The sequence below is a fragment of the Pieris napi genome, chromosome 2 (genome assembly GCF_905475465.1).
Source record: "Pieris napi chromosome 2, ilPieNapi1.2, whole genome shotgun sequence".
Taxonomy (NCBI): Eukaryota; Metazoa; Arthropoda; class Insecta; order Lepidoptera; family Pieridae; genus Pieris; species Pieris napi.
In genome coordinates this window covers 4233026-4255667 of record NC_062235.1, presented here as the reverse complement: position 1 = coordinate 4255667, position 22642 = coordinate 4233026, and the positions used below count along the sequence as shown (strand labels likewise).

Genomic DNA, 22642 nt, shown 5'->3' with positions numbered 1-22642 from the left:
TAGATAAACATTTGATAATGGTTGGCCAATTTTAACTTGTTTATAGATAGGTACGGTCTTTTCTTGAAGGACCCTAAATCGAATTGGTTCAGAAATACTTCGATGGGTAGCAGGTTCCACTAGTGGCGCTTAGCCGTGCACCTTCTTAGATAACCGTCTAAGATACCGTCTTAAATAACTGTTACTATAGCAGGGAGAAAGTCAAAGCCCTCAGCCTGTGAGCCTTCAAACGGTCAGCGGGTGAGCAAGTAGTGGGAGGATCGGCGAGTCCCATAACCAGCGTGTAGTTTTCGGCCTTAGTTTAAGTTATTAATTGTAAAGGTACTTTGGCTGCAGATAGACTTACGCGGCCGTTCCGGACGAACGTTGGTCACAAGCCTGTTTCGCCTTGTAATTTGTAACTGACTGACCACTGGCAACTGGCACTGGCATATTTGTCGAATAAACGGAAGATTTATAACTCCATTTCGGGTTCAATTTTTCGAGCCACCATCGTGGCTCAGATCGAGCCATCGTACAGTTGTTGAACGACGGACGTCGTATCGTAACTAAAAAAACGTAGATGTAGGTATTAATCCGAACAAATCATCTGAACCCTAAGATGATAAACATGGTAAATGCGTTAGAAGATGCAGAGAAACCCCACGTCTCTACGCCGCTCGGAATTAAGCCGTTCGGAAAGTGACGAGTCGAACCGCAAGTGGAAGGAGCTGGTTCTGGGGAGCTCCCGCCCAGAGGTGAGAACAGAGAACTCCATGTGGGGCGGCTTTTGCTGCTTGCAAGTGATGGCCCAGAGTGAAGTACCTTCCTCGAAGTAATAATCCTTGTGCTGGGATGGAACGGAGGACTAACATCTCTCTTGTCTATATAGTCTTCTTTAGATCCCCTGAAAAAAAACCTTTAAAGCAATAACTCGCCAATGTAGTCTATATTAGCACCCTGGGGCTTGAGACAAAATCACTTTTCAATTCGCACATCATTTCCATGCTTTGTTTGGTGTTAGTGGGTATTACCAGTCGTAAGGGATTTTGTCTCGGGGTTTGAGACAAATTTCTAAGTAACTTTATCTCTGACTGTCAACGATGGTCACTTGAATTTGACATTGATATTTCATATTCTATATTGTCTATTGCGATCATTAGTCACTCGATTTGTCATCGAGATCTCGATTCTCGTGTCAAGTGTGTGTCAAGTGTTGAAATGGTCGTAGGACGATATTTGTGATTTTCTATTTAAATATAAAATTTAAAAAATTCTAGCAATGATATGGAGGGTTCTGCTAGGAAAGGTAAGTTAGTTAAATATAAAATCAATTTATTGTTTTACGTTAGATTTTAGTTAATAAAATGTTTGTATGCTTGACATTGAATTTGTGTGGGCGATACTTGTTTAGTATTTAAATTATCTTTTGTTGTGCCTAAGCTATCACGAAGTAACGTGATTTTTATGTGTATAAATAAGTTGTATTAATCAGTATATCACTTTGCACTACAGTAAAGTTTTCCTAACGCTATTATTAGTTTTCCCATAAGATAAATGATGAAACTGAAAGAGTGATGAATATGAACAATAAGTAAACTCTTTTTTCTGTAAACAATCAGTTTATACAGATATTATTCCAAACTCAAAGTCTTAATTTGTCATTATCACAGTTTGGATAAACTGTATTGAAATGAAACATATATATTAATGTATAAATTTATTACAAGCAAAACCACAGTAATTTGTAGAAATAATTTATTTATCAACAAGATAGTACTAATGAACTTGATTAGATTATACTTACAATGTGTATGAAGGAGGCGACTTTATAGCTCCGGTCTTTCAAGTAGAAATATAAGATTTTTAATTTTATTATTTCAAGGTATTCCAGACGACAATCTAATCAAAATACATTTTTTTACACTGCTGTTGTTTTGACATAAAACTTATGATTTTATATTTATTTACAGCTTGAGTTCCTTACTGTTTTGTTTGATAACATTAAAGAAGTAAATAAACATGATAACAGACAATGCATAAAAACATACTTTAAATTATTGTGATAGATATTTTGTATTAGTCAATATTTACATTAAAGAAATATGTTCAGAACTGCTGTTAGTTATAACTTATATTGGTCTCAAACATTGAATTATCATGTAAATAATGTTATATAAAATGCATTTTATTCTTACATTTATCGTCAAAGTATTTGATGGTATATTTTTGACATAAAATTTTATCTTTTGTAGAAATTATAAGTACATATTTGATAATTATACCCTTTAAGGAGGAATCTACAGCAATCAAATTCCACAGTTCCATACATAATTTTCATTATTGGCGTGGTAGACTTTTATACCTTCCAAATAATTTTTTGTTTTTTGTCCTTATAAATCATTGAAATGCTTTAACCAAGTGAGCAACTAAACCTGTAGATACTAATAGTTTAGGCTTATATAGTTAACGACATAGTAAGGCTATTTTTAATAGTTTACTTGCTTTTTAAATGTATATCATATACATTACAAGTAGATTATGGTTATACTTTTATAACTACAGCTGGGCTAAGAAAAGCATACATGACAATCATGCATTGAGTTTTTCCCGCGTGAATGTTGACGCACATCCTGCATACTTCTATCCTCTTATGATAAAATGTTATTTACTTAGTTATGACGTGAAACGACAATTTAATATGAAGGCATAATGAAGGCTTGAAATCGGCGAAATAGATGTGTGCATGCACAATGACATAAGATAACCTGAATAACTAAATCAACTTATGAAAGCCCGTGACTATTTTCATAAATCCCCGTCGAAGTATTCCATTCATAAGTCATCAGGCCTATGTTAATCAATAATAAATATTTTTTCATGTTGAAAATGTTATACATATGTATTTATTTATTAATTGTTTACGAAGAGCGCGAAATTTTCTAAAATGAATTAATTGGGATTAAGATTTTGAATATCCGCTACATTACGATAATATGAACCATTGAGCTTTATATATGGTAATAGTGCAATAACCCTTTTCTTTCTGTCCCCATTTCATGACAATGAAAAGCACCGCGATGCCCTATTTTACGCCCGTATAAGTTTTCGGGCTGAAAGGTTTATAAACAATAAGTAACTCTGCTATAGAAGGTGCTAGGGACCCTCCCGGGCTTTGATCATGCGCAATGCGTCCATATTTACCTGGCCAATTGCAGCCATTAACTCGTGAACTTCTGACGTCTTTTGTTTTCCCCGAACTTAAGGATAAGGTAAAACAAATACATTTATAATTTCACTATATAATTATAATTTTTAATTTTGTTACTACTATATGACTTTAAGGAAGTTGTGTCATTGAATTAGCTAATACATTTGTATATAATATAATGTTAGCCGCACATTATTTAAGGTCAACTTATTGATTTAATTGGCTATTAGGCTCATTGATTTATATATGTCAGTATAAACATATTTTAACTGTAATACATCCGGTAAATTTATGTTATTTGTCAAATATGAACATCGGAGAAATGATACTTGTTGATTTATTGTTTAAAATTCAACGACCTAGGCAAGAAGTATCGATATATCTAGTACGCCCTAAATCTCGCATAATTCGCATATTATATTATATACAGGGTGGCCAAAAAGTCGTGGATCAAACGCAAATAGGGGATAGATGAGGTCATCAGCGGCAAAAAATTGTTCTACGGGAGGTCTCTAAGGTCAACCCCTGCAGAGTTATGATTTATTTTGCGTTTTATAAGAAAATGGCCTTTTTTTTACTAATTCTTATTAAAATTCGATAAAATCTACATCCTGTAACTTTTTCATAATATCCACTAGATTGGTACTGATGAATTCTTGCTTAACACATACTATTTATAGTTGTTTATTGAGTGTATTGAAGATAATATTAAGTTACACGATATAATTTTTTTTCAAATCAAAACTTTTTGTTTACTTCGGACCCCACTGTGAAAAAAAATTACTCTACCGAAAAGTGACCCTGTATTACAAGTTTTGGCGCATTTAATATGGATTCTGAAAAGGTATTACACATGGCCATGAGTCGCTCTAATATCTTTCTAGGACGAAAAAACAACAACGATTCGGACTTATGATAGATTATTTACCTACATGGGACCAGTACTGTGTGAATCGGACTAGATTCAACAAATTGGACAGATGGCTGGAGGGTTACGTAGGAAGTTGTTGGACGGTGCAGATTAAGTATTATGGTCAGAGTCAGGAATTTATGAGCATATTTTATTGTAAAATATTTTGTTTCATACAAACAACCATTGAGAAATAATTGTTTTAATACAATTATTATTTCACAATCGTTGTTTGTAATTCTTCCTAGAAAGATATTCGAGCGACTCATGGCCACGTGTAATACCTTTTCAGAATCCCTATTAAATGCGCCAAAACTTGTAGTACAGGGACACTTTTCGGTGGAGTAATTTTTTTTCACAGTGGGGTCCGAAGTAAACAAAAATTTATGATTTGAAAAAATGTTATATCGTATCACTTAATATTATCTTGAATACACTCAATAAACAACTATAAATAGTATGTCTAACGCAAGAACTCATCAGTACCAATCTAGTGGATATTATGAGAAAGATACAGGATGTAGATATTTTCGAATTTTAAGAAGAATTAGTAAAAAAAAGTCAATTTTTATATAAAACCAAAATAAATCATAACTCTGCAGGGGTTGACCTTAGAGACCTCCCGTAGAACAATTTTTTGCCGCTGATGACCTCATCTATCCCCTATTTGCGTTTGATCCACGACTTTTTGGCCACCCTGTATATGCATTTTTCTTTATTGCATTTTCCACAATGTACAAGCAAGGATAGCAATTCTAGCTGTTTCCTACGTTATCTTGAATAATTGAAATGAAAGAGCACACATCCTGAAAAGTGAGGGCACTCCGAAAATAACTGGCTTCCTATTTCTGAGACCACAGTCTTACCTCTGGAGCCTTCTAGAGTTAGTCTGGTTTGACAAGTCTTCCAAAAAGTTTGTATAGAAAGTTAATAATTCCGTTTTTTCGTGTAGGTACTTCATGGTATTTTCAACATGTTCTACTTGGACTAATGGCTCCTAAGAATCTTGTATCTTGTTATTAACGTGACTATATAACGTAATAGTATATAGGGGTTACGAAAAAATAATTAAATATGTTACTCATTCCGTTTGAGTTAAGTATTTCTTCCTTCGTAATTTAAATATTTTTTAAAGGAAAAACAAATTAATAAATTAGTGTATGAATTCGTAAAACTTTATTGAATTCAATAGTGTATTGTTGCGTGGTTTTGCTTATTTAAAATTGATTATTACTGATTACTTAATAATTAGTATTCAGGGTAGCGATATCAAAAAGAAACGATAAGGCACACATTGAGGAATTGTTTTGGCTTTCGTAATTAATTTGACCTTGGCATGTATAAGGCTTAATTAATCCGCGTGAATCTAAGTCTAATTAAATAACTAATTGTATTAAACAATTCATATGAATTTAGTTTTGAAATAAAAGATAATTACTGTGTTAAGTTTGATGACGTTTTATGAGTAAGATTCAGGACTGCGCTGAGTCTGACTTGCGTACGTCTAATATGTATTGGATTTTGACATTTTGACATAAAGGAGTCATAGTTCGCGTGTTGCATGTTTTCTGAGCTCAGCTCATCAGATCACAAATACTCAAAAGAATTAACAAAAAACCTGGAATAAGATTAGGCCAGTGTTAATTTAATCAACTCTATTTAAATTGAAAAAAAAAATACATTTAAAGATGAGGTTTTATATTTTCATTGTTTATTAACTTAATTATTTTTTCTTCAGAGGACCACAGTTGCGCTGGGTGCTTGAACGAGCTTGGTGACGATGAATACCTATCAGCGCTTGGGCAGGACTGGCACAAAGACTGCTTTAGGTATGCTTATGGCATAAATGCATTTTTGTCGATAGGAAATCATTAAACAAATTCACACAGACGTAATACAAAAATTACCGAATTTGGCGACTCATTGGTCTAGTGGTTAGTATCCCCGACTGCGAATCCATGGGTCCCGGGTTCGATCCCCGGCTGAGACGAACATCGATGTGATGAGCATTTGGTGTTGTGCTTAGGTCTTGGGTGTTTAAATATGTATTTAAATGTATATCTATCTATAATATGTATGTATATCCGTTGTCTAGTACCCATAACACAAGCTTCACCAGCTTAGCATGGGACTAGGTCAATTGGTGTGAATTGTAAAAAAAAAAATATACCGTTCCCGGCCTTTTTGTATGCTATTCCGATGTAGTACTCTCAATATCCGTAGCGTTAACGTCGCAACCTTGGGATGAAATGAAAACATATTGTTGAGGTCGGGAAAGCTATTGGTATTGGGATTTATAGTCCGCTTTTATTTTTATACAAATATAGAAAAAATAGACTGCACGCTTCTGAATAGCTCGAAGGATCAAAATGTATCGGGGTGCTTTAAATAATAGTGGATTTTTGTTTTACTATATTAACCACTCGCGTACGTATAAGCGAAATAATGAACAGTCGAAGAGAGTGCCTGCGTTAGGCTATACTCTCGGGGCGTAACTCCGACGATTTAGGAAATCGCCACGCTTATAAAACTAAGAAAGCCTGAGTGAGCGAAATGTACATTAAGTTCAAGAAAATTATAAGCTGTTTTTATTACTATCTGTTAGTTATAATAAAAATTATTTTGTTTAGTACACTGTACGACATGTAAACACATTAGAAAAATTCTTCGTAATAAAAATATACTTTATTGTATTATTTATAAATCAAAGTTAAATAATACCTGGTATTTTCGAAGTATTTGTAGAATAATGCGGCATCAAATCTGTTTTCAGGTGTTCTGTGTGCGATGCGCAGCTCTCGACGTGGTACTTCGAGAAGGGAGGGCTGCTTTTCTGTCAAGCCGACTACTGGTCGCGCTTTGGAGAGATATGCCAACAATGTACCCAGGTATTTTAATAGAATTTGAACGGAATAAAATATTACCTCATATTTTATGCGTTATTCGTATGAATATCCTTTTGATCACTTATCTCTGATAGACTGTGTGCAAAAAGAACCGTATTTGCATTTGTAAATTACCGTTTTTTTATGTTGACAACACTGTTATGTCATTATAGTTCGACCATAATCTTTAGTACGGGAGCTAGCAACGTTTTCGAGAAAGAATTTCAGGTCAGCTGATTTTGTGATATGTCGTCCTTCTTGCACTTTCGGTTAGATTCTGGGCAATCTGGCTGGCGGTAGCGGTTGCGTTCATTAGTGCGCATCCTACCTGTCCAGGTAATAATCCTGGATTTTAAAAACAATTTAAAAAGCGTAATTTTTAATTTTTGTTTTTAAATAAGTCTACCTGACATACTTTTTTTATTGTTAGATATTACTATGTGCCATACGCGGATTTAATTTTTTTAATAAAAATTTCAAAGTATTATAATGTCTGTAATTCTAATTCCATGTTATTTAAAGATAAGAAAAGCTTAAACTTAATTTGCTAGATATTAATTCGATTGTTGACGGACGACATATCAAAAATTCTTACTTTTCAAACGTTGCTAGCTCCCGTACTATTGATACTTAATATGGAATATATTTAAAGTATCTCTGTAAATAAATGAAATGACGCTTAGCAATTAAGAATTATATTTGTTCATATAAACCCTGGTACTCAGAGAGACTTGAACATTTTAAAACCTCATCGTAATAATGTAATGTTAATTCTATTCATAGATAATAACGGGACCGGTGATGGCGGCAGGCGATCACCGGTTTCACCCGGAGTGCTTCGCTTGTGACGCCTGTTCAGCGCACATCGACGACACAGAGCCATATGCGCTCCTTGATCGGTCGAGACTTTACTGGTTAGTAACTGGTTTATGTTAATAATAAGTTGTAACCTCTTTCGTATATAATGTGTCTTTAGCGACGGTTGTTTTTGAAGTGAAACTTCTTTAGAATCGTTGTGATTTCAAACCGGATGCAACGGAAAAAGCAACAGTAAAAAGAGTCGGACACATAAATTAATAGGATTTGTCGTGAGAGAGAGTGAGATAGGAGGCATTATACAGTGTATAAACTTTAAATTAGTGTGTATTTGAACATTTTCTAAAATAAGAAAACAGATTTGGTGAAAATTAAATAAGTAAGTCAAGTAAGTAGTTTAATTATAAAATTAGATTATTTATCAATTTTATTTACAAATCATTAGTTATAGAAACTTTTTGACGTGAAAACTTCGTACCACACTTAATTAAAAGTTTATGTACACTGTATAATGCTTTTATCTCATTTTCTCCCACGTTGGATCTTGTGAATTTTTTTCAAACTTTTATTATTTTAGTTTTTACCAAATTAAAGATTGATATTAAAGTTATAAATAAAAATTTAACATTAAAATATTTTTTTTTTTAAAGAAAAGATCCTACATTTAGATAGAGAAAAAGTCTAATTTACATATTTTAATTATAAAAACTTTGTTTTTGAAGGTTTCACTTCTACCACGTGTGAATTGGACACATGATTTTTTTTTTGATGCTCTTATACGAAATATTGTAAGCGTTGTTATACATTATTTCTTTATTAGATCTTATTTTTCTTCCTGAATTCCTCCAATCTACTACTCTTGCACAGTAAAAACATTCCACTTCAGTATTTATAGACCTTTAATCTCAAAGAAGGTGACAATCATATTGTCTTTGGTCTTTGCTTACAATTTATATAAGTTTTCTAAAAGTATTTATGGTACTATTTAAACTGATAAAGAACACGGTTGTATACATAAAAAGACAACAAGTTTAGAAGCTGCTGAAAAGTAGAGAATTTTCATGAGTGACCGTTTTAAAATAAATAAGATTAATGCTGAAACATTATTTACAAATGCATTTATTTTAACGTTAGTACAATTGAGCTGGAAGATTAAAAATAAACACCTATAGGTAAACTTAGCAAAAGGGACAGAAAACTTTTTATAAATCGCACAAAAACTCGATTCGTTATCTACCTTTGTAACAAAAATAAACATTTCTGTTATAATAATGCAAATGGACTTTCCTAATTATCCAATAATCTATCCGATCAATCATTATTATCGTACTTTTACCTGTTATCAAGTAATCAATTTAGCAGAATATAAGTGGCCATGAAGTGGCCTCATAGCCTAGCGGTCTTATTAAGTGCTAAGTGAGGGGTACCGGGTTCGATTCCCGGTTAGAGGGCAAGTTTTAATTTAAATTTGTTCTCGGAGGGTTGTGCGGTACCGGGCGAGTGCCTAAACCGTACATGGAGGAAATAGTCGAATTTCTAAGGCAAAAAGCATGAATTATAAAAATCTTATACTTGACGCTGGCTAATGCACAAACCTTGCCAGAGCCATAAAAAAATAAAAAAAGTGGCCATGGTTTAAAAAGAAAGAAGCGTCGTATACAATTTCAAGGCATACTTTTATTATATGCGTATTAATACAAGGAAATACAAAAATTTGGTTATTTAACATCTTATCAAAACGTACGAATATTAAGATTAATCCGATCTTAATACTATTTGGTTTATCTACTAAATGTTAACAGACCTACATAAAAGATATACCGCGTTTCGTAGTATATAATTATTGTATTTTTTAAAAAGAGTAATCTACCCACCAAAAGCGCAAATATAGGAGCGTGATGTAAACGTATATTTTTCCATCCACTAAAAGTATTTTAAACAAGTTTATTGTATTATAAATTAGAATTAAAGTAATAAGAGTAAAGTATTGTACATTTTTAAGTTTTAGACGTGACCAAATTAAAAAAAAGAGTGCGTGTACTTATCTACGCGGGTAAGAAGTTATACTTCTTTGGCATTATTAAAAATAGTTTTTGATTGCATGCAAATAATTAATTACAATTAAATAATCAAAGACTGGAAAAGGAGTCATTATAGTCAATAAAGTTCAGTTTACATTCGAAAAATTAAATAAATAAATATTTATCATTATTCTCTTACATTAAGTGTAACATAAATTTTAATATTATTCGAATGTTGTTTTTAAATTATGTCCAATGCCGTAGCATCTTAAGGCCGATTTACATTATCTTAGTGTTTAGGAGAGTGCTTTAGAATAGTACTTTAGTTGAAACATGTAAACACTACTTGCTTTAGTAAACGCTACACTAAAGAACTTGCCTTTCAAGTTGTACTAAAGCACTCTCCTAAACACTAAGATAATGTAAATCGGCCTTTATGTCGGCAACTTCATTCTGTTAATTTTGTGTCACGGTGCGCGCGCATCGTAAAATTTCACTCTCATCAATTTTTGATAACGCGCCTGAAGAAGTATAACTTCAACAAAACTACCTAATGGGTAAACCACGTTAGCTATGAATCTGTACTTAAACATTCCCCAGTGGGGCGTGCTATGTGTCCGGCGGCGCGGGTGAACGGGGGTCGCACGCTATCCGAGTCGTAAGATTACCGGCTCATTCCATACGACTTGATTCTTCACGTTGCGGAGCATTGACTATTGCACAGTAAGTTTTGTTTACAATTGTAAATTATTTCTTTACATACCTCGAACATTATTTGTTAATACGGGTAATTAATAGTAAGCATGCGCAATAAAAAAGCAGGACCAGATTTTTATCATGTACTATCATAGAAACTAATTTATCAATATTATGAAATGTCATTATTGATACCGTGTTTAACTGAATTTTACCTGCTTCCGCAACCAAGGCGTACAATCCTAATGTGAACTAATTGATAAAATAAGATCATGAATCATAAAACTAATTACTTAGATATGTAATATTTAATTAACAAACTAATCATCGGTAATTAATGGGCTAACAATTGCAGCGAGCGTTGTGCGGGCAAAATAAGTGCGTTGGTACGTGCCTTACTTCGAGCTGCGTTGCAGGCCTGCGTCAATCTTACATGTCATAGGTATGGCGCATGGGCAACTGGACAATGTAGATTTGCATGAATTGTGATTTTTTTAGTTTGTTGTAAATATTTCTTTGTGTTAATGGCAAGTTAACGTAAGTTTCTTAATGCATGAGAACGGCTAAAGTGCGTGATAGCTCAATCAATTCTCTAGAAACGTGATATCTATATATATAAAAGAAAGTCGTGTTTGTTACAACACTTATAACTCGAGAGCGGCTGGACCGATTGCCATGGTTTTTGATTTGTTGGATTTGTTTCCGTCCCGAATAGCAGAATAAGCAATAAAATATCGGATAAGTTATCGAATAACAATAAATAAATAAATTAATTTTACGAATGCAAAAACCATATGGTGCCATCTGTTGACAAAACTACGCATCATTTTACGTCGAATTCGTGTCAGTTCAAGAAATTCCGATCTTGAGGTGAATGAGGAGATGCAAAACCATGCTTTGATCCTGATCAAAAGATGTTGGATATCAGAAAGTGCTTAACATGCAGTATCGCAATATTGACGCTAGAGAGATGATGCCTAATGTGTAAAACTGCCATTCTTCTTTCGCAATGGCAAGCAATAAAACATTTCTGTATTTGCAAAAAAGTTGTATTAATGTAATACTTAACATTAATGAAATCCTAAAATAAGTTAAATAAAAGTAACAACGATATTATAAGGTTGTAGGGCGGAACGAAGTTAGCCAGGTCAGCTAGTTTGAAATAAAATTATCATTTTCAGGACTCATGTTTTGACAGCTTTGAATATACACTATGTATATCACTCGGCTTTTTATAAGGATTATTATTAAGGATTGTGCATTTTTTACATCGCGTTACAACTTCAGAAACGTGCTTTATTGTCTGTGGCGTAACTATACCATCTGGGGGCCGTGGCAAATTCTTTTGATGGGGCCCTATCAGTAAAAATCGTCACGTTGCACTCAGTTTAATTTTAATAAACTTTGAGATTTTCAGCGTACTCCATTACACGTTGTATATGTCCCACTAATGGCCATAAGCCTCCTCTCTTAGGCGAGAGGGAATGGTCTGTAGTCCCCACGCTAGCCCAATATGTATTGGAGACTTCACATTCATCCATAGAACATAATATCTCTTGGGTCTCTCTTTGGATTTTGCCAGCACTGCCACCCTATTGTTACGCCACTGTTTATTGTTTACAATTTTTTTATTAATTAGATATAGATGTGATTGCTACTATATGATTCTAAAATTAATATTTTGATGTATTTTTTCTTTGACCACTATGGACCGGTAAAATGAGTATATATATATATCTTGTTTGACTCTGCGTGGGCTTCTTTTGCAGGTTGTGTATTGGCGTGTTTATTATAATATACTTCTTATTTTAGCTTGCATGTTTCTGTTGTATTTGTTTCTTTTAGAATTTTCTGCTTGAGCAAGCTTGTATTTTCAGTATTTGTTATTCACAATATCACTAGGTTTTTATATTTTATTGAAACTATTTCAATTGAACAAACATATAAACATGTTTCAATTTATTTTGCAGCAGTATAGGTATTACATACATATTTTCTAACATCATTATTTTGGGCTAAACCCTCAATAGTTTGTTAGAAATAATTGATGCATTTTTTAAGCAGGATAGACTCAAGCTGCGGTATGCTGACGCTACACATCGGCGATAAAGTGCTAGAAGTTAATGGATCGCCGGTACGCAACCGTCCCATATCGGAGATCGAACGTACTTTAGCTAGGCCAGATGTTATACAGGTATGAATATGATTTTAAGTCTTTACCACATTAGTCCAAAGCAACTTCGTGTCTTTAATTTTAAAGTATCAGCTCTAGTTAATAAAGTAAAAAATATATGTGGACAGTTTTAGATTTAAGTTTTATTCTAGGAAGAATGATTGACTGCTATTTTCCAATACAATAACAGATGACTGTGTGTTTTGTTGATTCTGTTTAGTTTTTTATTAAAATTTTAATAAAAAACTATATTCGTTACGACTTTATTAATTATCGCTTTTGTTATTAGGTATTTATTTTGTATCGTAAATAACGTTATTTCGTACGTTAGTCTTGTTGTCTAGTATAAAAAATATGTAGTTATTATTAAAAAAATCTTTCAGCTCACAATAGAGCACAATCCAGACACAATAAATGCTAAACGCGGTATAAGTCAAGAAGACAAAACTAAGCACGAAAAATCGCCCGTTGAAAGGAAGATAAAAGAAGAAAACATTCCCAAAAGACATTCCGATGAAAGGAAGGAAAGACTATTCAAGAGGAGAGGCGATGAAGGCAGAGTTAGAGTGATAAAGAGAAGACAGGCTGCCTCGCCACCCCTCGGTGATAAGGAAAGAAGTAGCAGTATGTCTAAGTTGCTTGATGTGTGAGTACCTAATATATATCTGTAATGCAATGTATCTTATCCAGAGGCTCGTGTAGTTTGTATTTTTTATAACACAGTTCAATTAAAAATACAGTAGTATAGTCGTTGGGGTAAATGCATGAACGGGGCAAATGTAATACCATAACTTTAACTGTTTACACACAAAAGAAGTGCAGTACAGGCATCTCTTATACACGTAAAGTACTTCTTGCACTACACTCTGACAACTTATTGAATCTGATGGATTGACAGATTTTCACCAATCTCGTTGCAATAAAAACCAAAGTATATTTCAATTTGCGTATTTTATTGCTATTACCCCAGATTAGTAACTATCTACACTATTAGAATTTTAAATTTAATTTTTATTTACCCCTTTACACCGGGAAAATGCAATAGAGAGTTAATCTGTAATCAACCATAATTAAATATAAGTAATTACATCAAACAAAAGCCTAAAACATGTTTAATATTCACAGTAAAAATTATTTGTAAATTGTAAAAGACCACAAAATAACATATAGATGAATGTGTCAATTTAGTTATGGTACTCGCATTTACCCCACCTGACCCTATAAATATTAACAAATCGTCATAATCGTAGAATAGTGACGGATCTGACAAATAGTAAACTTTACAGGGCAGCCATTTCAAAATAATATAATCATTTTGTCATAACTATTTTAATTCATATTTTGTTATTATGAAAATTGGCTTACAAGCAATCAAAGGGTTTGTTTTGAAAAATTATAACATTAAATTACACAGTTTTCTAGAAAAATCACATGCTTCTATCAAATCCGTCAATTTACCGACTGATTAATTTGAAATTTAAAACACATGAATTTTTTAATGTAGCCGTAATATTAAGTCAAAAATATGATAAAGGGTTTTTTAAAATCCGACGTTGTTGACGACGAAATTTTGATTCTTTCTAGCGTTCGGCTCCCAATTTTTTTAAATGTATGTAACTATTTTGTATTGATGAATGTTTATTAAGTATTGTATTTACTCAGAAAAAGTTGAATGCTAGTCTATAATTTTCAGTTACCATTGTTAAAACATAATTGTCATACAGGGTCGATGGAGAACAACCGAGTGGCGTGTTGTGTGACCTGAGTCGAGCGCGATCTTTTCGGGCGGAGCCACCGCACGGGCAAAAGGTTTTTCGGGCTTCAGACTTATTACAGGTAAACTATGTCACCTATGTAGGTTAATTAGATGATAAATGTTCTTCCATTATAATAAGACTACCTTGTCTCAAACGCTCAAAGGACAATATTAGATAATTGATTAAATATTGAGCGCTATTTAATGCAAATTTTGCCACGCACGGTGGTGCCTATGTGGAACCAGCTGCCCAGTGAATTACCAATACTAATTAGACCCTTCATGATAAGAACGTATCTAAAAGCCGGCAACGCACTTGCGAGCCTTCTGGCAGTGTCTATGTGTGTACTATAAAAAAAACTTAACTATAATTATTATGAGTTAATGAAATCGTTATTTTTCATTCAGAAATAAGATTAGTCTCTGGATTTATATAATTTAAGCTCGCTTTTCTAATATCTGACTGATACACACTAATTCTGTCCTAGTTATAATACGTTTTAAAAGAAATGTCAAAAACGGTCTAAGGTGGTCTTTATATGGTTTCAATTATTTTCCAGGGCGAGCTCCTAGGCACCGGTTTCTTCGGGCAAGTGTATAAAGTAACTCATCGGGCTACCAATGAAGTGATGGTACTGAAGCAACTTTACCGCGTGGATGAAGAGGCTCAAAGGAACTTTCTGAAGGAAGTGGCAGTTCTTCGATCGTTGAGGCATAGAAATGTACTGCGCTTTATAGGAGTCCTGTATAGGGATAGAAGGTTACACTTGGTGACGGAGTACGTAGACGGAGGGACTTTGCACGATTTATTGCAGGTATGGAAATTCTAGAAATTTCCTCTTTTTCTTACGACATATTGACATCCAGTTTTAGAATTATATTTTAAATAGCACACATTTTTTACGAACATTCAGGTTTATTCTCAAAAATATAACTAAAGCTTAGGTTTCCTAGAAAGCGGTGCCGTTATCTAACGGCCGTAATGTAACGTTGGGTGACGTCACCCATACGTTGTCTATAAATAACCTCGGAGTAGGTTATCTAGAGAACGTTGAGCGTCACCGTAACGTCAAATAGCGGTGCTGTCATTTGCATGACGGCCATCATAGCGGTGATAAACAGTAGTTCAACGTTTCGCGTGTAGCGGTGCCCATATTTAATTAATACAATGAGTGCACGTGACTTGGACGAGCGAAAATGATTGTTTTTTTGCATTATGTTAAAAATTTAAGACGGCCGTAAAATGATCGCTTTTCTAGGAAACCTAACATTTAGAAATGTTAAAACTTTCTCGTTAAATTTAATAGCAAAAAGTATTTGTGTAAATTACAATAGTTGGATGTAGTACAGTAATTTTTTTTAATTTATATTACATAGTTAATTTATAATTTAGAACACAAGTCGCCCGTTAAGTTGGAGCGTACGCGCCCGTTTGGCTCGGGACGTATCTGCGGGCGTTGGGTATCTACATCGTATGAATGTCATACACAGAGATCTCAACTCACACAATTGCCTCGTTAGGACGGACCAGGTATAAAAATTAATATATTTATCAAATAGATTGGTAGAAATTCTTAGTACTTTCGAAAGGTTTTTATTGTTAGTGTAATCTTAAAAACCATGAGACACAAAGGGTTATTAATTTTTTATTATTTATTTAAAAGACAATTATTTTTATGATATCTCCGAATCTTAAGCACTCAATTAGGAAATACGCTTTTACGTGATTACTTTAAATTGAATATTTTTCAAATCGACACAGGAAAGGATATTTGCCGGAGAATCCTATTTTTTTTTATGGCTCTGGCACGATTTGTGCATTGTGATTTGTGCCAGCGTCAAGTATAGGATTTTTTATAATTCGTGCTTGTCTTCAGAAATTCGACCGTGTCCTCCATGTACGGTTTAGGCACTCGCCCGGTACCGCACAACCCTCCCAAAGGCCGAGAACAAATTTAAATTAAATTGAAACTTGCCCTCGAACCGGGCATCGAACCCGGTACCACTCACCTAGCTGCCACTTAATAAGACCGCTAGGCTATGAGGCCCCCTAAAATCCTATTAAATAGATATTTAAATGTGTGAAAGAATGAGTTGGGATAAAAGTGTTAGAGATTTGTATTTCTGTAATTTTTGCAGGATATGACAGTCATAGTAGCGGACTTTGGGTTAGCCCGTATCGTACAACGCACGGCTAGTAGCGCGCCGCCGCATTCGTCGCTTCGACGGAAACGATATACGGTAATTTATTTTGTAGCAACTTCTTCAATCCGCAACTAGAAACGATATGATGGCGTCCTATTCAAAAATTGCGTTACGTATTACTTGAAGCGTTTATAACTACTGAGTACTAGTGGAATCTCGACATCACGGTCTTTTTTGCATCATTTATAAAATAAATCAGAAAAAAATAAGTTTACTTAACCTCATTTATTACTACCAGACTCGGCCAAGCGTTGCTGTGGCTAATGGTTTTGTTATATTACATAGTAGTAAACTATTCAAGGGAAAGGGTAGGAGAACACCAGTCATGGGACCCCCATGCTTAATTGGTGGTTATGCCATTAAATTGTAGCTTATGTGCAACATTGGTACTTTCATCACAGCGCCATCTGTTAGAATTGTGACTGTCAAATAGTAAACATATAAATTGAAATAAAATAATATTACGGGTATAAATGAAGATGTAAGCTATCCAATCTTTTAAGTTAGTTCAAACTGCACACGGTATACAAATTTGATTGAAATCGGTTAAGTAGTTTAGGAGTCCATAGCGGACAAACAACGTGACACGTAATTTATGTATATTACAAGTCGAGGATCCGCCCTTTATTTTGGGACACACCTTCTTTATTCTTCTTCTAGTGTCCACACTTACAATATATCGTATAAAAATAGAATCAACGTTCATCCATCAATAAGGGTAGGTAACAAATTCATTTTGTGAACTTATTTTTATAAATAACAGAACACACATTTAACAGTATTTTTTCGTTTATGAATTACTTAAATAAAACTGTAAGTTAAAGCTGTAGAACGAAATTATTAATCGTAAAATTTATATTGCAGGTGGTAGGTAACCCTTACTGGATGGCTCCAGAGATGATGAACGGCAACGTGTATGATGAGAAGGTGGATGTCTTCTCTTTCGGGATCATACTTTGTGAGGTAAGTCATTTTTAACAGCCGGTTTGCATAGTATGATCTGAATTGTCACAATATATATAATTATTCGTTGGTATTATCTATATATATTATATACACTTATATATATGATTTTGCAGTCTTTATAGATAAAATGGAATTGTAAAGGATTTTTCGACTCTTGTTAACATGCGTATCGGGAATTTAAACCACGATTCTAAGTGTAAAACATTTGGTTAAGTGAAAATTAACAAATTAAAGACATTAATGTATTTAAAGCCGGCCACACATTAGAAAAAAAAGGGTGCGTGTACTTATGTACGTGCGTAAGAAGTTATACTTCTTTGGCATTATTAAAATAGTTTTTGATTGCATGCAAATAATTAATTACAATTAAATAATCAAAGACTAGAAAAGGAGTCATTATAGTCAATAAAGTTCTTCTCTTACATTAAGTGTAACATAAATTCTATTATTATTCGAATGTTGTTTTTAAATCATGTCCAATGCCGTAGCATCTTCCGTGGGCAACTTCATTCTGTTAATTTTGTGTCACGGTTCGCGCGCATCGTAAAATTTCACTCTCATCAATTTTTCATAACGCGCCTAAAGAAGTATAACTTCAAAAAAAACAAGTTGCATAAAATATAACTAAACTGTGACCTCGACTATAGGTACGGACGGCGTGCTCAAACACTATACAATATATTTTTTTGTATAACCGAAAATTTACACAAAATAAACTTCGTTTGAGAAAGTTGTTAGCATCTTTAGATTGATTGACCAGGGAAATTTATGAAGACCTCGACGGTGGCCATATTTTTTGTGTGTTTGCTTGTATCTGGGTGCTGTTTCACTAGTCCAATTAGTTTATATCTACCTGGTCCAGTGAGACAACAGCCGGCTGCAGGTCCATCAACGGAGAGATAAGGAAGAATTTAGAACAACAATGTTCCACTGAAAACTTCTGACTGAAGATTTTTTTTCTTTAATATATTTCTTATTTTTATATTTCCATAACCAAAGATGACGTCATTTGTATAGAATTGAGATTGACCGAGCTCGCCAAAAGACAAACATTTTGTGTAATAACGTAATATTAAGGAAGTTGTTGTAATTTTCGTATATTTCTTTGCATGAATGCCATGTGCTTATGTGCCCTTGATTGGAGAAATGGTAGTAAATGTAGAATTTGATATATTTTTTATTTTGATTTACGATTTACTTTTTAATAATAGGTCAAGTATAATAACTATGAATGGAAAGTCGAATTATGTCAAACAATATCTTATTTATTTCATTGTCTTTAGATAATTGGTCGCGTATCTGCCGATCCAGACTTTTTGCCGCGACGGACTGATTTTGGACTGAACGAATCACTATTCTATGAGAAGTTTTGCAGAAATTGCCCGGAACCTTTATACCGTTTGGCTTTTCTGGCTTGCCATTTGGATCCCGATACGAGGTATACTTTTTACGTTCCGATAATTTGGATAAGCATGAAAGTAATTGTATAATTAATTTCTTTTAAATATAATGATATAAACAATTAAATCATAGTCAATTGTACTATAAAAAAAGCTAAATAAAAAAACGTGTGGCACTCGGGGACTGCCGCGGTAAAGCTTTTTACGCAGTATTTTTTTCTTTGATAAATTAATTCATCAATTTCAATTCTTGCCTATATAGTCTGTCTCACTCTAACGCGCACCGGCTGCACCGATCTCGTCAGATAGATGTAGTATGCGTTCTGTCCCGCTCTAACGCGTAAGGTTTTTTTCGTTACGGAATTTCTGGATTCGGTCTCCACGCTCGAGGCCCGCGATAGAAGCTATGCAACAGCTTAAAAATCTAGTATTAAAAATAATATCTCAGAAAAAGTATAAATTGTACAATATCGGCCCTTTGGTTCTTTCAGACCGCCGTTTGAAGTGATGGAAATATGGCTGGAGTCCCTCGTGATGCACTTATCGAACCCTGGGCCGTTGCCCCCCACTTTACTGGCCGATATTCTCCAATACACGCACCGTGCTACAACCCGGGACCACGGCACGCCCGAATGTCCGAACCACTCGGATAATGGGATATTCTGCGCCAATAAGACCAGATGCAGCTGTGAGAACTTGGAAGAGGCGTTGAAAGAGGGAGTGGTTAAGGTAAGGAGGTTTTTATGAAGTCAACGCTTGGAATTTATTCTCCAAAAACCACTCAATTTTTTTTCTTTGAGAACATAACTTTTTTTTCTGCATGATATTATTATTTAATAGTAATTATTTGAATTCAGTTTTAAAAGCTTTCATAATCAACCCCATTTCAGCCGAATGGGGTAGTAAATAGACTGGAATCTTGGTATAATCTCTGTTTAGGAATAATTATATGCTGAAGTAAGCAAAAGAAGCACATTGCTTTTCGCACCTTGAAAATAATTTTAAACAGTAAAATTTTATTACAAAATAATGCCTTATTTATATGTAATCAATTGAATGTCTTTATAATTATAAAATCGCTTTCGTTTGTTAAATTCTATAAGTTTTAAGAAGTCCTAGTGGTGTTGGGTAAGTTTTCACAAAATAGGATAAAATTGGTTCCTTTTAGTTCTTATTAGTGGTATTATTATGCTTTCAGTCCCAATCAAACGCAGCCATAGAGTGCGTCCGTGGCGGACGTGCTTTAGGCAAGTGTGTGTCTGCGAGTCATATCGCACCGCGTGTCGTGACGTTAACGGCTTCGTCTCGTCTCGGCCTGTCTCGATCGCATCACGCACTCGCACCGGGGTACATACTGCGTGCGGAAGGACACAGTATTAATATTACTAAGGTCAGATAGGTTGTTTCCTTTAGAAAATTTGTGTAAACAAGAAAAACATTACGCTCCATTTCTAATATCTCTCTGTTGTCAAGTTAGTCCAATTCTTTTTTAATTATACTTTTTTAGGCGCGTTATGAAAAATTGACGAGAGTGAAATTTTGCGATGCGCGCGCACCGTGACACAAAATTAACAGAATGAAGTTAGTTCTAGGCATGAAAATCGATAATAACTATGTTCAAGTTGTATATTCTGGTATTTTTATATTTAGCACACGTGTTTAGTAACAGTACAATTAAACAGTGTGAATAAATAAATATTATTTTGGTGTTTTTATTAAATTAATTTCATATACGACGGTAATAGTATTTACTAATAAATAAATTTTATTATTTATCGTTAATCACTACTGCATTTTAGTTATTTTTTTTCCATATGCCAAAGAAGTATAACTTCTAACGCGTGTACATAAGTACACACACTCTTTTTTTTATTATTAATTGGGGTGTAACTTTTAATTATTGTGTTACAGGTCGACGATATATCCGAATGGCTCGACCCTCCCCCTCTCAAACGAACCAGCCCAGATTCACATCTCAACAATTTACTCAACGAAAACAAAACCAGGAAAATTGAGGAAAACCTCCCGGCATTCTTACGAAATCAGTCCGTTGAAGAACTCGAAACGGAAGACAAACACAACACCCCACCTCCATTTTACAGACATTACAGCATCCCGGACAATTGCGAGCTACAAAATGACTCGGACAACTCCTCGGATGACGAACTTGACATACAGATCGACTGTAATCCCAAAATTATCACAGATATCGTCAAAAGTAACATACTCTCCAAAAAAGCCAGTTACGACTTCACTTGCGCCGAGCCAGAGGAGAAAGAACCAAAAATAGATGTTAAATGTGAGAAAAATTCACTCGCAAAGAAGTTACTGATGTCCCCAAAACTAAGCAGACTGTTCAAACCCAATTCAGAGACAAGAGATGATGATAAGTCGAAGAGCAAGTTCTTCGTCCAAAAGCCAGCTTCACCGAGGTACAGAGTGAGGCCTAGCGGTGATGACGCCAACATAAACAGGGACGTCCTCAAGAGCGATTTGAAACTGGCGAGTCTGGGCAAACCTATGACGCCGATATTCCGGAGAAACATCGGGGAAAAGCAGGATTTCGAAGGGAGATACAGCTACCGAGATAAGAAGCAAGAGAAACTCGATAGACGGAAATTGGAGCCCGTTAGGAATTTAACGCCGCTGTTTGAGAAAAAAGACGAAAAACCCAAAAGGAAGGAAGGAATTTCACGCAGCAATTATGTGAGGCTGGCGAACTTGAAGATCAGTAAGGAGTTGGAGCCTCAGAATGACGTACGTAAGTCCCCGCCCGAGAGAGTTATTTAATATATGGTGAGCCTTTTACATAAAAAAAAAAAAATTGGTTGTTTGTAAAGTAGGTTTACGATCGAGATGTTTACGTGATAACGTCTTATTGGTGATATAAGTTTTTGGGAAGTAAGGAATTAATGAAGATAACAATTTTTTCAAATTTTAAATTACATCTATCGTTTTATTCACACTTTTGATGATAAATTTCGGGTGTAAAATGACAAGTTTACTTATTCGACTATGATATACATTTTTCTTCATACATTCACGGAATGACTGGCAGCGCTCGAGATGAGACGGGAGATCGGTCCGTCTCTCTCTCGTTATACCTGCGATCGCGCTCGTGAGGTTTTGGTGTGACACAAGTTTCTGAACATGTCACCCGACTAAAACGATTTTAAAGACGTTATCACGTCAAAAAGTAAATGCTAATTTACGTACACACTAGATGTACAGTAATTTACCACATAATGTTTCAAAACACTATTACTTTACGGATTATAGATTATATTGAAAAATAAATTTCTGGGTATTTTTGCGTGAAAATTTTGATATTTTTCGGTGGTCGACTCGCTTCAAAGTATTAATTGTTCCTTCCATGGTTAGAATTTATTCCCTACAGTTGCTTCGTGTTATTTACAAGTATATAATGTTATTGTTATATTGACCATCGGAATATATAAGCTGACATTAGCCAAAGTATCAATATAAATTGTCCAATTTAAAACTATATTTCAGCTGATTGTTCTTATTATATAAAGATATGAAATGTTTAAACAGACAAAATGTATTGCCAAATTATTTTGAAAGAGTGTGAGGTCGGTATAAACATAATCTTGCCAAGTTAAA

General features: G+C 34.2%; 2 protein-coding genes across 4 annotated transcripts in view; one reads left to right on the top strand and one right to left on the bottom strand.

Annotated features, from left to right (window-relative positions):
- Positions 1-22642, bottom strand: part of LOC125062884 (collagenase-like) — a 39675-nt gene that overhangs the window by 9143 nt on the left and 7890 nt on the right. The window lies entirely within an intron of this gene.
- Positions 1155-22237, top strand: LOC125062861 (LIM domain kinase 1). 3 transcript variants are annotated; one of them, XM_047669075.1, is made up of 18 exons: positions 1171-1288; positions 5839-5929; positions 6874-6988; positions 7769-7899; positions 10423-10545; positions 10874-10960; positions 12580-12712; positions 13075-13337; positions 14416-14527; positions 15008-15262; positions 15841-15978; positions 16587-16688; positions 17517-17615; positions 18902-19056; positions 19510-19747; positions 20217-20408; positions 20930-21831; positions 22210-22237. In XM_047669075.1, exons 1-17 carry the CDS (start codon positions 1267-1269, stop codon positions 21806-21808), a joined length of 3135 nt encoding a protein of 1044 aa, XP_047525031.1. In that variant the 5' UTR covers positions 1171-1266; the 3' UTR covers positions 21809-21831; positions 22210-22237. The 3 variants fall into 3 exon arrangements, with proteins under 3 accessions (XP_047525040.1, XP_047525048.1, XP_047525031.1); XM_047669084.1 differs by lacking the exon at positions 22210-22237 and having other exon boundaries at positions 1155-1288; positions 12583-12712; positions 20930-21914; XM_047669092.1 differs by lacking the exons at positions 10874-10960; positions 22210-22237 and having other exon boundaries at positions 1155-1288; positions 12583-12712; positions 20930-21914.